Source organism: Podarcis cretensis (genome assembly GCF_951804945.1).
Source record: "Podarcis cretensis genome assembly, chromosome: 6".
Taxonomy (NCBI): domain Eukaryota; kingdom Metazoa; phylum Chordata; class Lepidosauria; order Squamata; family Lacertidae; genus Podarcis; species Podarcis cretensis.
The window spans coordinates 19,345,552-19,360,454 of NC_137175.1; the positions used below are offsets into that span (position 1 = coordinate 19,345,552).

Here is a 14,903-nt window from a genome sequence, read left to right on the forward strand (position 1 = left end):
TCTTGGGGGAGCACCTCCTTCCCTCAGCCCGGGCATTGGAAATGGGTCGAGGATGGGTATTCCAGCATGACAATGACCCAAAACACGTGGCCAAGGCAACAAAGGAGTGGCTCAAGAAGAAGCACATTAAGGTCCTGAAGTGGCCTAGCCAGTCTCAAGACCTTCATCCCATTGAAAATCTGTGGAGGGAGCTGAAGGTTCGAGTAACTACACATCGGGCTTGAAATCTTACTGACTTGGGGAGGATCTGCAAAGATGAGTGGGGCAAAATATCTCCTGAGATGTGTGCAAACCTGGTGGCCACCTGCAAGAAACATCTGAAATCTAATTGCCAACAAGGGTTTTGCCACGAAGTACTATAACTCATCTTTTGCAAAGGGATCAAATACTTATTTCACTCATTATAATGCAAATCAATCTCTGACTTTTGTCTTCTGGGTTTCTGGGGGCTTTCCTGTTGTTATTCTGTCTCTCACAGCTACAGTAAACCTACCATTAAAATTATGGACTGGTGATTTCTTCGTCAGAGGGCAAATGGGCAAATTTAGCAGGGGATCAAATACTTTCCCCCCTCATTGTAATAGGCCAACAAACTAGAGCTGGTAAACCATAATTTAGTTTGCAAAGCATAAACTGTGGTTTAGCACGATTAATGAATTGACAGACCATAGTTATGGCTTTTTGTTTTCCTTCCAGAAGCTGCTGCACGATAGAGAGGAGTGAATCTGTGATTTATGAAACTAAGAGGGCAGAAAATGAAAGCAGTCTAGCAGCCTTGGTTTGGCTGTTGTGTGTTTGGAGTCTCAAAACAGTGATTTGAGTTACACACTAAATTTAGCACAAACCATGGTTTGATGTCTGAAGTGTCAGGATATATTTACCGGAGCAATCTGAGTTTATCTAGTTACAGAGTGTATCAGATTGAAAGTTTGGAAACTTTGATAAAGCCATAATTAGATGTTGTACCAATACAGAGATTCTAAAAAGAATTTGTGCATGCTTAAGTATTTTATCACTGCTTGAGAATCTGGTATACGCTGATGAATCACTGGACTGGTTCAGATATGGTGGGAAACTGCGCTTTCGTGTTATGAGAACATGTGGTGGCACAGCTTAGGTTTCTGTGCTCTCCCATTACTTCTCTGTACATGAGAGGAGAAAATGGAAAGCTGCTTTCGTTGTTGAGCTGAATAGAAGGCATGTCCTGGTGTTTTTACTTCTGTGCATGCTAACACTTATGTGAGAGAGAATAAGAGCACCCTTACAAGCCCTACTTCCTCTGAAGCATAACTTTTTCCCAAGTCTTCTACAAGTTGGGAGGATCAAGTTCTGAAACTGGGAGCCTCCTTTACTTCTGGAAGCTCCTTACACAATTTAAAACCCTTAGTTTGAAAGTGGTGTGGCTCTATGAAGCTTTCAGTCTCCTCAGGCACAAAGTTGCAGAAGGGTGGAGGAAGCCTGCAGCCCAAAGGTCACTGCAGCTTGTTCTCTTAACGGAAAACCATGGTTTTTAGCATATGCTAACCCTACTCAGAGTAAACCCATTGAAGTTAATGAACATGGCTAACTTAGGTTCATTAATTTCAGTGAGTCTGCTCTGAGTAGCACCAGCATAGGATACAACCCATGGCTTCCTATTACATCTTAAACAGGCATCTGTCTTGGTTTGTAATGCTTGCAGGGGCTGAATGATCAAAAATAAGGAAGATGTATTTCTCTGTGGTCTCGGACTAGTCTTTCTTAAAGACTTTCGATGAATTGTCTGATTTTTGCCAGCTTTTAAAAAAAAAGAATGTTAAATGGATGATAGTTTCGTAAGTTTGCCTTGAGGCTGTGATCCATTGAGTCAGAAGGATTAGGAAAGGGAATGCAAATCAAATGCAGTTTTTCTGATACTTAAGTTTTTCTTTTTTGTTTTGTTTTTAAGGACTATCGGACAAAACCCTTTTGCTGCAGTGCATGTCCATTTTCCTCAAAGTTCTTTTCTGCCTACAAAAGTCACTTCCGGAATGTTCATAGTGAAGACTTTGAAAACAGGATCCTTCTCAATTGTCCCTACTGTACTTTCAATGCAGACAAAAAGACTTTGGAAACGCATATTAAAATATTTCATGCTCCAAATGCCAATACACCAAGTGGAGGCATCAGCACTTTTAAAGATAAAAACAAGCATGATAGCCTTAAACCTAAGCAGGCTGACAGTGTAGAACAAGCTGTTTATTACTGTAAGAAGTGCACTTACCGAGATCCTCTCTACGAAATAGTTAGAAAGCACATTTACAGGGAACATTTTCAGCATGTTGCTGCACCTTATATAGCAAAGGGAAGTGAGAAGTCACTCAATGGGATTGTACCCTTAAGTTCCCGAGAAGAGGGCATGATTCACTGCAAACGCTGCCTTTTTATGCCGAAGTCGTATGAAGCTTTAGTACAGCATGTTATTGAAGACCACGAGCGTATAGGATACCAAGTGACAGCAATGATAGGGCATACAAATGTGGTAGTTCCCAGATCCAAACCTTTAATGCTAATTGCTCCAAAACCACAGGATAAAAAGCCTATGGGACTTCCTCAGAGGATGGGTGCCCTGTCCCCTGGAAATGTCCGGTCTCTTCCATCACAGCAAATGATGAACCGACTGAATATACCAAAGCCTACGTTGAATTCTGGAGGAGTAAATATGATGTCCAACGTCCATTTGCAACCGAACAACTATGGTGTGAAATCGGTACCGCCAAGTTACGTTGGTCACACGGGAGGAAGGCTAAGTTTAACAGGTAGTTCTCCAGTTTCCCTCTCCCAGCAGTCTCAATCAATGAAGCAGTATTCCCCAAGTGGAAACGGGCGACCTTACCCTCTTGGAGGGGAACCGAGATCGCAGGCTACAGCAAGGTACTCTCTTTCGTCTGCCAACTCATCTTCACTTTCATCAGGCTCACTGAAATCAACATCATTAGGTCAGTCTCAGGCAGCATCCAGAATATTAACCCAGTCCACACCCAAGCCTCTTGCCGTTGGCCCTATATGTACCACTTCCACCAATACTTCATCAACTCAGAAATGGAAGATTTGTACAATCTGCAATGAGCTCTTCCCTGAAAACGTGTACAGTGTTCATTTTGAGAAAGAGCACAAGGCTGAAAAGGTGCCCGCAGTTGCTAACTACATCATGAAAATACATAATTTTACTAGCAAATGTTTATACTGTAATCGCTACTTGCCTACTGACACGCTGCTCAACCACATGTTAATCCATGGTCTGTCTTGTCCCTACTGCCGCTCAACGTTCAATGATGTTGAGAAGATGGCTGCTCACATGCGAATGGTTCATGTCGATGAAGAAATGGGGCCCAAAACTGATTCCACGTTAACGTTTGATTTGACGTTGCAGCAGGGTAGCCACACCAATATACACTTGCTTGTAACTACCTACAACTTGAGAGATGCCCCTGCCGAATCCGTCGCTTACCATGCTCAAAATACCGCTCCAGTTCCTCCAAAACCACAGCCAAAAATTCAGGAGAAGACAGATGTACCTGTAAAAAGTTCTCCTCAAGCAGCAGTCCCCTACAAAAAAGATGTGGGGAAAACCCTTTGCCCTTTGTGCTTTTCAATCCTGAAAGGACCCATTTCTGATGCACTGGCACATCACTTAAGGGAGAGACATCAAGTTATTCAAACAGTTCATCCGGTAGAGAAAAAGCTTACATATAAATGTATTCATTGCCTTGGAGTCTACACGAGTAACATGACTGCCTCAACTATAACCCTGCACCTTGTCCACTGCAGGGGTGTGGGGAAGACTCAGAACGGTCAAGACAAAGGTAATGTTCCCTCCCGACTAAACCAGTCTCCAGGTGCAGGACCTGTGAAACGTACTTATGAACACATGGAATTCTCTCTGCTGAAGAAAAGAAAAATGGATGACGACGATTCCCCTTCCATCTTTGAGGAGAAGCCTGAAGAACCTGTAGTGCTGGCTTTAGATCCCAAGGGTCATGAAGATGATTCTTACGAAGCTAGGAAAACATTTCTCACCAAATATTTCAATAAGCAACCGTATCCCAGTCGGAGGGAGATTGAAAAGTTAGCTGCCAGTCTCTGGCTTTGGAAATCCGACATTGCTTCACACTTCAGCAACAAAAGAAAGAAATGCGTTAGAGATTGTGAAAGGTATAAACTGGGTGTCTTGCTAGGTTTCAACATGAAAGAACTGAACAAGGTTAAACACGAAATGGATTTTGATGCCGAGTGGTTGTTTGAGAACCACGACGAAGAGAATTCCAGAGTCAATCCTAGCAAAACAGTTGACAAAAAGATAAACCTAGAGAAAGATAATGAAAGTTCCTCAGACAGTTTTGAGAACATAGAACAGGAGTTCAACGAAAGCAATAGTCCATTTGCAGAATCTGTGTCTAACTCTGGTCGCAAAACATCTATTAATAGTATAAATGAGACACCGGATGAAAGCATATCTAAGGAGACAACTGAAGAAGCCACTTTGGAGTCTCCGGAAAAAATAGACCAAAAGGAGGATGGAGACCCAAAATACAAGGAGAGTAGCTCTGCAGAAGAACCAACAAAGCTGGTAGCTGAAGGTTCAGACAGTGAAGGTGACCAAGAAGATCAAGATGATCCCATTGAATGGAAAGTAGAAGCATCGCCGTCTGAAAGCGTACCTGGTTCTCAGCAAGTGTCTGACTTTGAAGATAATACATCTGAAGTGAAACCAGAAACGTGGACGGATGAATCATCCCAAAGTGAAGATGCTACTAATAGTAAACCAGTTGCAGAAACGAAAGGTACTGCCTCTGAGAGTGACGAAGAACAGTCAAAGTGGAAGAATAGTTCCTATGGAAAAGTGGGCGAGTTTTGGTCCAAGGACCAGTCACAGTGGAAAAATGCAACAGAAATCGAAGAGAGCTTGTCAAATCAGCAGATGGAGTGGCAGAACAGCACAATTGACAGCGAGGATGGAGAACAGTTTGACAGTGTGACTGATGGGGTTACGGAATCGATGCACAGCACCCTAACTGGGGTAGAGCTGAGTAGTCAGCAAGCATAAGCTGTTAAAACTCGAGACTCCATATCTTCCACTTGACAACCGTCTAAACATTTTCATTTCAGAACGACTGCTAAGTTCATTGTAAACTGGTATTGCCTTTTGAATGCAAGGTCACCTGGTTAGTGGCTGCGAGGCTGCCACACTGATTCCAGTTCTTATTTCAAAGTATGCTGTTGGCAAATCTCACTTGAGAGTATCTGCTGTGACGAGCACAGTAACTTAATGTGAAAATGGATATGTTGGTGGCTTCCAGTTGCTCACTGAAGAAAAGCAAAGGTTTTATTTTATTGGCATTTTCAACATATTTCACTCTGTATATGTTCAGCTGTATGTCTTTTTAAACATTACCCTTTTTCACATGGTAGTTTTAGGGCCAACATATGAGCTACCAATTCAATGTGTATAGTAGGACTCTGGGGAAATTGTTTTTTTCATGTATCATTCTGAATAGTTGAAATGTATATTTGTACAGTCTTTTAGACCTATTCAAGTGATGCTTATGCTATTGTTCTTGTGTACCCATCATAGATTTGGTTCTTTTTTCCTTTTTTTTAGTGTTGCCCTGCTGTGTAATAAATGCTGTATCTAGTTTACCTAGCAAAAAGCTTGAAACTGCTATAGTAAGAATTTTGACAGACTTAGTTTTTGCACATAACCTTGTACAATCTCAAAACAGAGGCCAGCAACATAAAAGTATATCTGGACTCTATTGTATTATAGAATTTTCTTGTTCTTGAATATCCTTGACATTACAACTGATGACTATGTATTTCAGAGCCATTTTCTGAAATCTTTTAAGCTAAAAAAAAAAAATCACATGCAAGAAACAAGTTTGCAGCTACTAATTTTGACACCTTTTAGATCTGTATAAAAGTGTACTGTGTTAAAGCAGCATACGGAAATGAGTGCTGCATTTTTGGATATTTAGTTTTATCTTTAGTTAACACCAACATGGTGTTGTATTCATTTATACCATCTAATATATGACACATTGTTGTAGTATGGATAATTTGTGATCTTTATTTCCCCTTTGTATTCATTTAAGCATCTAAATAAATTGCTGTATTGTGCTTAATGTAAACATTTGCTTTATTACAAGGTCTGCATCCCTCATTCTAAAAATTCTGCTTCATTATGTTGGCTTTTGTTGAAAGGAAGCAATCTTGGATGATGATGCCTTGAGAAAACGAAAGATTTCTGCTGGAGCAGTCTCATACAAATCACAATAGGTGGCCTATATGAACACGAATCCTATGGAGCCTCAATCAAGTAATAGACAAATACAAATGTAAAAGACTATATAGGTTAACTGATGTGCAAATATGCAGCACAGCCAATTTAAAGTTGAGCATTTTAAAGTCCCATTGCTTTCTGTGGGGAAGTTAAATGTATACTTAAAGATGGGGCAGATGAGCAACATGAAGATAAATTAAGGTAGTAGTGAACATTGTAACTTTGGAAAGTGTTCATATATCACATATTTCTAATATAATTCATGCATTTATCAGCAAATGTTAAAAGTAATATACCAGGGGCATCTTATTCCATACTAGGAGTGAATACGTAATGATATGTATTTTCCCCTAATGATAGGCATAGGAAAAAAATACTCCAACATCCCAGTTTGAACAGAGAGCATTCTGTTCAAGTGACACAGCTTACTCATTTTCTCAGTTATTGAAAAATGTAAATGTTTCCCCCTTTTTCTAAGACCTCACTTGTGCGGAAATAAGCTTTTTAAACATCTTAGTTTTGCTTCATTGTGTTGCGATGTGCTGGAGTCAAGGATGCATCTTGTTCTAGCAGGAAGTGGCAAGAATACAACCTGGGCAACTGATAGTGGTGGACTCATAAGGCAAAAGCTCACAAGAAACCTTACAAACGTACTGATGGTATATATTGACGACTACGTTTGCGGAGGAGGGTAAGTTAGTCTATATTTGCAAGTTTTTTTTCCTACCAGTTCACGGATATAAGGTATTAGACAAGTTGGCAGTTCCTGGCAGTCAGTTAATCAGGTATTTGGAGTCGACCACAAAGCAATTACGTCCAACTTGCATATTCCAGGCCACAGCCTGCCATGAACATAAAAGTCTAATATTTGCACTGGTGCCCTTGAAGCAGGTACTGTTTGTATTCACTCCTCCTTAACCTTTTTACAAAAAAAACCTAATCCTTTTTGCTAGAGTTCTCCCTAATGTGTCAGCATTCCATATGCTAATAGGATGTATTCCAGGTACCTGCCACGTGTACTTGCATAACATTTCATAGGTTCTAAACTACAGTGGTGCCCCGCAAGACGAACGCCTTGCAAGACGGAAAACCCGCTAGACGAAAGGGTTTTCCGTTCTGGAGGCGCTTCGCAAAACAAATTTCCCTATGGGCTTGCTTCGCAAGACGAAAATGTCTTGCGAGTTCCTGCGGGTTCCCCCCCTTTTCCCCCCTTTTCCTAAGCCGCTTAACAGCTGATCGCTAAAAGCCGCTAATAGTGCTAATCCGCTAAGCTGTCAATGGGCTTGCTTCGCAAGACGAAAAAACCGCTATACGAAGAGCCTCACGGAACGGATTAATTTCGTCTTGCGAGGCACCACTGTACTTAAACAGGACCTCTTTTCTGTGATTCATTTTTGGTTTACGCCATAACTGCTTCACATTTGCAGCATAATTTGTGAGTGTGTAATGCAGCACCAATGTCAAAAAGAGATTATAAGTTTTCACACTAGGTTTTTTATTTTGTGCACGTGATACTATAATAAGAAGCCAGGTGTTCCGTCAGATGTAGGCAACATGATTCTAGAAGACATTTTTGTGAGCCCTCTTGGGTAACCTTGGATGAGCAAGATTGCTTTCATTTTATGTTGCATTCATGAAAATCAATAGATTGCAGCAGTCTGATCATATATTTTTAATATAGCCTTCAGTATTGATCACTCGAAAGGATACAGTCGTTTACTTCTGCAGTGTAAAATCTACATCTCCAGAAATTAGTAATAGTTGTGTCAACGTGCATCGCTAGTTGTGCATGTCTTAAATGTTCTAAACAGTCCATTGCTGTTGTGAGCAAAACCAATGGAAAGAGCTGGAAGATCCTAAGGTATGAGCTCTAGTAATCGCAACATCTGCAGCAACAGTTGTGTACATACACTGTATAAATACAGATACACAGCTTGTTTTTAGCTACATGGCAGAATTTAGGCATCCTGGAAGTGCCATTCATTTCAGTAGAGGCAGAACCATACACACAAAGGCCATGTGCTGATCAACTGCCTTTGTTAAAATGAGTGTTAATTCGTTTCATCCCTTTTAGTGAAGTACTTTGTATAGAGGGATCAGAAAATGCTTTAAAATCACATTTAATGGAGAGCTGGCCCAAGACATCTTGGCACCTGAGGCAAACCACAAAATGGTGCCCCCCCGCCTGCCAGAAAGAAGGGCAAGTGAAGATCTGTATCAGGAATAGAGATCTACACTGGGATCTGCTGTTGTGTGGATTCTGCCTGAGGCAGCCTCACCTTGCCGTACATGAGCAATACCCTGTTTCATATGGGGGAGTCTGCCTCGTATGGCTTATATGTACTGCTTCTGATCACTTATACCTTTGTGGTTGAGCTTGTAACCAAAGGTTCATGCCTCAAAAATAAGACACTGGATGCAATGGTCTCTTCAGTGCGTGTTAAGTATTTTAATTTGCTTGTTTTGAACATGCTGTGGTTCAATAACAAGCATTTTCCAGAACTAAACCATTCAAGTTACATTTCAGAAGAATTTTGAATATATGTGCTATTTGGAAGGGGGGAAGTAAGTAAGATTGTGCCACTTTATTAGGCAACTTTCAAAATTGGATTTCTACACTGCAACAGCCTTGGTATAAATGAAAGATTGTAGCAGTTAGGCACAGAGTAGGAAAATAGCTTCTTGCTGCAATCCATGGTACTTAAGGTAAGTAAGTTTCATCCAATTTTGACATCTTAAATGTGCTATTCCTGCTTTGTTTACATAAACCTGTCTCAAATGCCAAATGGAAGCAAAGCAACAAGACTGTATAACGTTTTTGTCATAGCGCAAGGACCATCAATACTTGAAAACCAGCAAATCTGGGGATTAGTTTCTCCCTCATGGGAAAGATAAAAAGGCAGAAATATTACCACTCTTCCCTTCTTTGGTCTAACATCTATTTTACTCAATCCCTGTAGCTGTTCAGATCAAGTTCTCTCAAATGCTAGAGACGATTAAATGCAGCCTTAGTGGTTCTGGTACTTGCTCCCTATATATTTGATAGGAAAATAATCTTCAGTTCTGTAGAGTTCTGGCAGGCTGTAAGTGTGCTGCGAAGCTGTGGCATGTTTCTGAAAAAGAAGACAGACATTAGTTCTCCCTCAGCTGGTCGCCAAAGAATTAGATTTTAATTAAATTGCTCCTAACAGATTAAATCAAATTTAAATGTATATTGTGTACATAATACCTAAGTGGAAGTGGTCTTCTGAGCATCAAAAATAAATTTGGGAATTCTGAATATTTCCAATTGCTGCAACAAACTAATGGTAAAAATTGTTTTAAAACACACACACACCCCAGCTCTAGTCCTGTTAGCAGCATGAGATCCAAACGAAAGTTGATACAAGTCTAAGTTTGAGTTGCCTGCAGATTTTACTGGTCATGGGAAGAACCAATTTTGTGATGAATTACCTCTTGAACTTTTGTTAAATTACCGAAAATCAAGTAATCTTATGTTTGATTTGGTGCAGAAGAAGATGGCACCTATCCTGGTGACAAGTCCTTCAAGCACCTCAAATCTTGCTGCCTTTGCTTTGTATCAGCCTTACCTCTTAATCTGCGGGTGTATCAAGTTATGTTGTACCATTTGAAGCTTTTGTTTTGTAAATGTATCACACTCAATACATTTAAGCTCTTGGGTCTTTGTTCCAATTCTGTGCTAGCATTTAAACAGTAAATTAACACTGAAATCTTTCTGTGAGTGAAAGACCTTTCTGGCTTTTAGGCAAGTAACTTGGGGGGAGTGATTGCTAGAGAACTGGCGGGTGCAAGAAGAGTTTGTGAAGGAAAAGAAAAACAAGTTTCTGTTCTGTTCTATAATAACTCAAAACTCTTCAGCTTTCATTTACATATAAAACTGAAAGGACGGGTAAGTCTGTTTAGAAGGGGGCTGGTTCTGGATTGACAGGATGGGGGGGATTCCCAATTCTTGTGCACTGCTTAAATAGCAAATTTGAGTCTGAAATTGTGTTTTGCTGGACTTTCTAGTAATTAGATTCAGCATTGCAGATTTCAGACTTTATGAAACTTCAGTCCAAGAAAGAAGCTTAACAAGATACTTGAGGACAAGAGAACTGAGGCACCAGGTAGTGAAATCTGCTATACTGCCAGCTGTCAGTGAAAGCCTATTAGGAAGGTCTTCTATTCTTAATCTCCTCCTCCAGAAACTGGGCAGGGGGAAAGGAATGAATAGTCAACAAGGCCTTTGTATCTTTACTGTCTCCTCTTCAACTTTTAGTTACTGATGGCTTCCTCTACAAGAACCCTTAGCATTTCCCCCCAATCACATATTTTTAAAATGCAATTCATTCTGAATTTCACTTCGCCATTCCCATCACCCTAGGTCGGTGGAGACTACCACAAATCCTAGACCTGTATAATAATTTAAAAAATCCATATTTTATTATCATGATGGGGGGAAAAATTCCATTTAGCCATGCAGAAGCACTCTCCTAACAGCCAGAGGTCCATAATGATTACACATCTCTGGAATTTAAGGCATTTGATTCAGCTATAAAGTTGGAACAGGATGATATCAAACTTGACTCTCCCACTGTAGTAAGGAAATCGTAGCTGTGGCAAGGTAGGCGACTGCTTGAATAACATTCCCAACCTTACAAGGGAAATGGATAATGGCCTCTTCTCCAGTGGTTCCAGAGTGGGACAGTTTTAACTTCTGGAGAAGTATCTCCATTGTAGCAAAGTGACACCAAGGACCTCACCTAAGTGCCCAGCCCAGCAGGTAGCTTTATTTCATTTGTGCATCAGAGAGTGAGACCCTTTCTGACAGAGACACTGGCTATGTTTGGTTGCACCTCCAAAGCCTGAGCGCGTCCCTGAATTCAGATAGCCGCCTTCTGGTATAGTTTCTCGTGCTTGGCAAGAAACCTTCAACGCGGCACAGGAAGGCAAGGGGCTGGCACCAGAGCCAAAAAGGCTGGTGAGCACTGCAGTTTCTTTGCTGATCTCCAGCTTTTGCATCTGTGGTGAGGCAAAGGTGCTCCGTCACGGCAACCTGCCTTTCGCATTGCATGGCTGCATTTCCCATCATTGCACAGAGCCTCCCTGAAATGCTGCAGAGGAGGTTTAACTGATAGTGGCACATCTCCGTCACACAGTTTGAGAGCCAACACCCCCCCCCCCGGCTCATCAGCCTCAAAATGGCATCGCGCCACAGCACAGTGAAGGCTGTTGCACATCAGCACTGAAACCAGCATCTAGTGGCTTCCTCCTGACGTTTTCTCTTGGTGACTCAGTCAGCAAGTGCACGGGAGGATTGCTGGTCTCGGCTTTTTCCCTTCCATGCAGCCCTCCTTCCCACCGAGGTGCCGGATCAAAAATGTGGAAAGAGCACCTCTGCAGTAAGGTAAAGGTAAAGGTACCCCTGCCCGTACGGGCCAGTCTTGACAGACTCTGGGGTTGTGCGCCCATCTCACTCAAGAGGCCGGGGACCAGCGCTGTCCGGAGACACTTCCGGGTCACGTGGCCAGCGTGACAAAGCTGCATCTGGCGAGCCAGCGCAGCACACGGAAACGCCGTTTACCTTCCCGACAGTAAGCGGTCCCTATTTATCTACTTGCACCCAGGGGTGCTTTCGAACTGCTAGGTTGGCAGGCGCTGGGACCGAGCAACGGGAGCGCACCCCGCCGCAGGGATTCGAACCGCCGACCTTTCGATCGGCAAGCCCTAGGCGCTGAGGCTTTTTACCCACAGCGCCACCTGCGTCCCCTAAATGTCAAAAATGTGGAAAGAGCACCTCTGCAGTACTGAGGCTTAATTAAATGTGATAAAGAACGCCAGCGCACCTCCCCTTCCCCTCCGAAGGCCCAAGTTTGGAGTGTGACCAGTGTCTGCACCCAAAGGGCAGCAGCTCAGATCAGAAGAACATGGAAAGGACAGGTAGCCCTGTGTAGCTTCTGAAGTGAAGAAAATGGAGATAAGCAGCAGCTCCCAGGCTCCCTCCTCTTCAAAGCAAGCTGGCCATTCTCTCTGAAAAGCAGCAGTACTGCTACTCAGGAGCTGAGCTATAGGTTGGAATAAGTTTTTTTCTTTATAATGCTATTTTTGTGTTCAAACAACTAACAAGATTGGGCACTATCCGCCTTATTGCCTAAAGATCACATCGTTCTTTTCATTAAAGCATTAAGGTTACCAGTTGACCATAGTTTCATTCTGCTGGTCCAGCTTCCTTATCCTTCTAGCAAGTTGAAGGGAATGGATGCATTTTGTTACCTATCCATCTTAAAGCAGCACTGGCCTACAGGTGACTCCTCCCTCTGTTGCTGGCATTTCATCAGCCAGCGCAGCCAATGGTCAGGGATGGATGATGGGAATTGTAGTCCAACATCTAGAGGGCTGCTTGTTCCCACCCTCGTGTAAGGTAAGCCAACTGGTAGAATGAGTGCCAAAAGGCTTTTCTGGGCCCAGTACACTGTACATGGATTGCATTTTCTGCATTCACAAATGATTTGCATATTATTTGCCATATGCAAATTTGCACCCTCTTTTGCGGGTGGAACTGGGCCACACAGAAGGAATTGCTTTGGTAGACACAATGTTGACAGGTGAATCCCCATAATTTGATTTCCATACCAGAAAAGGTTCTCTTTGCCTAATTTGTGCTTGCCACACTGCTGCTAAAGGCTCAGGAGCCCTGCTTTCCACCCTAAAAAATGCAAAGAACAAGTAAAGAGAAAAAACAACAAACCATTTGGGCAACCTGGTAATACATTTCTTTTTAATAACTGTATATGTGTGATATAGTATCTACAGGCAAAAAAGGTGATGAGACACCAGAAATAAAAAAACAAAGCCAGGTAAATTAGCACGCCCCCCCCCCTCCTGATTGCTACATTCCACTTGTGATACTGTACAGCAGAGCACAACTAAAAACCAGCTTGTCAACCTTGAGAAACAACAGTGAGCAAACACAGTTTCACATTCTAAACTTTCTGCCATGAACCAGCCACCAACTCTCATAACAGGAGGAGGCATACAATGGCTGCAATTCTAGCCCCGCTTAACTGGGAGGAAGTGCCACTAGCTTCAACAGGATTTACTTCTGAGTAGAACTGGTTAGGCCTACACTCTGTATCACAGGCATCTAATTTTAGTCCTTTTAACCAGACAGATGCTTCTTTGTACTAGGGAGTGTTTTTTTACCCTCCACCCATGAAGCTCCAAGACTTCAAGCAAACTTAATCTGACCTGGTTATTGTGTGTTTACTAAGATGCACAAGTCCCACTTGTATTCAGCTGAGCTTATTCCCAGGTTGGTGTGCACAGGAGACTGATTCCTAAGAGGAGTCACCTTAGGCCAGTCACTGGTGTTGGGAGACCAAGGAAAGCAAAACACTCCGCTTTTTAGTTTTTACTATTCGCCCTTTACTGGTAAAATAGAGGAAAGAAAAGCACATCTGATCAACATATTTCCTAATAGCTTGCTAAAAAAATAAAAGCTACTCCTACTTTTCCAGTGTCAAAGCCATAGGATTTTAAAAATGTTAGATTAATTTTTTTTGTTAGAATTATTAATATTATATGCCTTTCTTTATAGCATAACTTTAGAACTATAAGTTCTGCTTTGTAGTAATACTGAACCCTTTTGCCCCTTACAGGAAAGCCAAGACCGCAATCCTGTACCCACTTATCTGGGAGTAAGTCCTGCTAAAGGGCAAAGGAAGATGAGGGGAAATAGTAGATCTTTAAACTGCAGAGGTTTCAAAGGGAAGAAAATGAGCTAGAACCGGAAATAAAAAATTGTACTTGATGGGGAAACAGCAGCTCTTTAATATCCCAGGCATTCCAACCACCTGGTGTCCAAGTATCCATTAGCTAAAGACAATGAAAGGTGGGAGCAGCGAGCCTAACTCATCTCACACAAATCACTCAGAAGTTTGCCTGCAAATTTTCCTTTGAATCCTCCCCTAAGCCTAGTGACTTCACCTTTTTAATAATAACATGAAAGCTTGCAGTCCAGGCCCCCTGCTAGTCCAGCACATCATTGCCCTCTTACCTGCCTCTCAGCAGCCACAGGGGCAGAATTCACACTTTTACCACCAGGAATTTTGGGAGGGGAGAGGGAGAGAGGTACTTCTGCCTGAGATGCCAATGTTGCTGATAGCCAGCAGAGTCAATATTACGCTATATGGGCCATTGTAAAAGCCATTCCTTGTATCTTTATTATTATTATTTCATAGAATTGTAGAGTTGGAAGGGACCCAAGGGTCATCTAGTCCAACCCCTTGCAATGCAGGAATCTCAGCTAAAGCTATGGCAGATTTATTTATAGAATAAATGAGATCTCTGGGTATAGGGCAGCATATAAATTGAATTATTATTATTAATAATAATATATCACCATCCCATAAATTACTATCCAAGTTTGTATAATCGAGGGTTACCTCTGCAATGCACTTTCTGTTGATACTGTTCAAGCAGTGGTGGGTTAGTATATATTATCCACACATTCTGGAACTGTCAACTAGGAATCCACTGTCTTCCAAGCTTGCCTATAACCCATAAACACCAAACTGTTGAAATCTTTCATACCTTCTGCTGTGAG

At 41.9% G+C, this 14,903-nt stretch overlaps 2 protein-coding genes across 9 annotated transcripts in view; one reads left to right on the top strand and one right to left on the bottom strand.

The window, feature by feature from the left end:
• ADNP (activity dependent neuroprotector homeobox) overlaps positions 1-6,146 on the top strand; it is a 46,299-nt gene extending 40,153 nt beyond the window's left edge. For all 8 annotated transcript variants that reach the window (XM_079978946.1, XM_079978947.1, XM_079978944.1 and 5 more), the window contains one exon: positions 1,928-6,146. In XM_079978946.1, coding sequence (XP_079835072.1) covers positions 1,928-5,065 — 3,138 coding nt within the window. In that variant the 3' untranslated portion in view covers positions 5,066-6,146. The remainder of the gene's footprint in view (positions 1-1,927) is intronic.
• Positions 6,147-7,776: 1,630 nt separating this feature from the next.
• The window catches only part of BCAS4 (breast carcinoma amplified sequence 4), a 56,000-nt gene continuing 48,873 nt past the window's right edge, over positions 7,777-14,903 (bottom strand). The window contains exon 6 of the mRNA XM_079980178.1: positions 7,777-9,411. Coding sequence (XP_079836304.1) covers positions 9,330-9,411 — 82 coding nt within the window. The 3' untranslated portion in view covers positions 7,777-9,329. The remainder of the gene's footprint in view (positions 9,412-14,903) is intronic.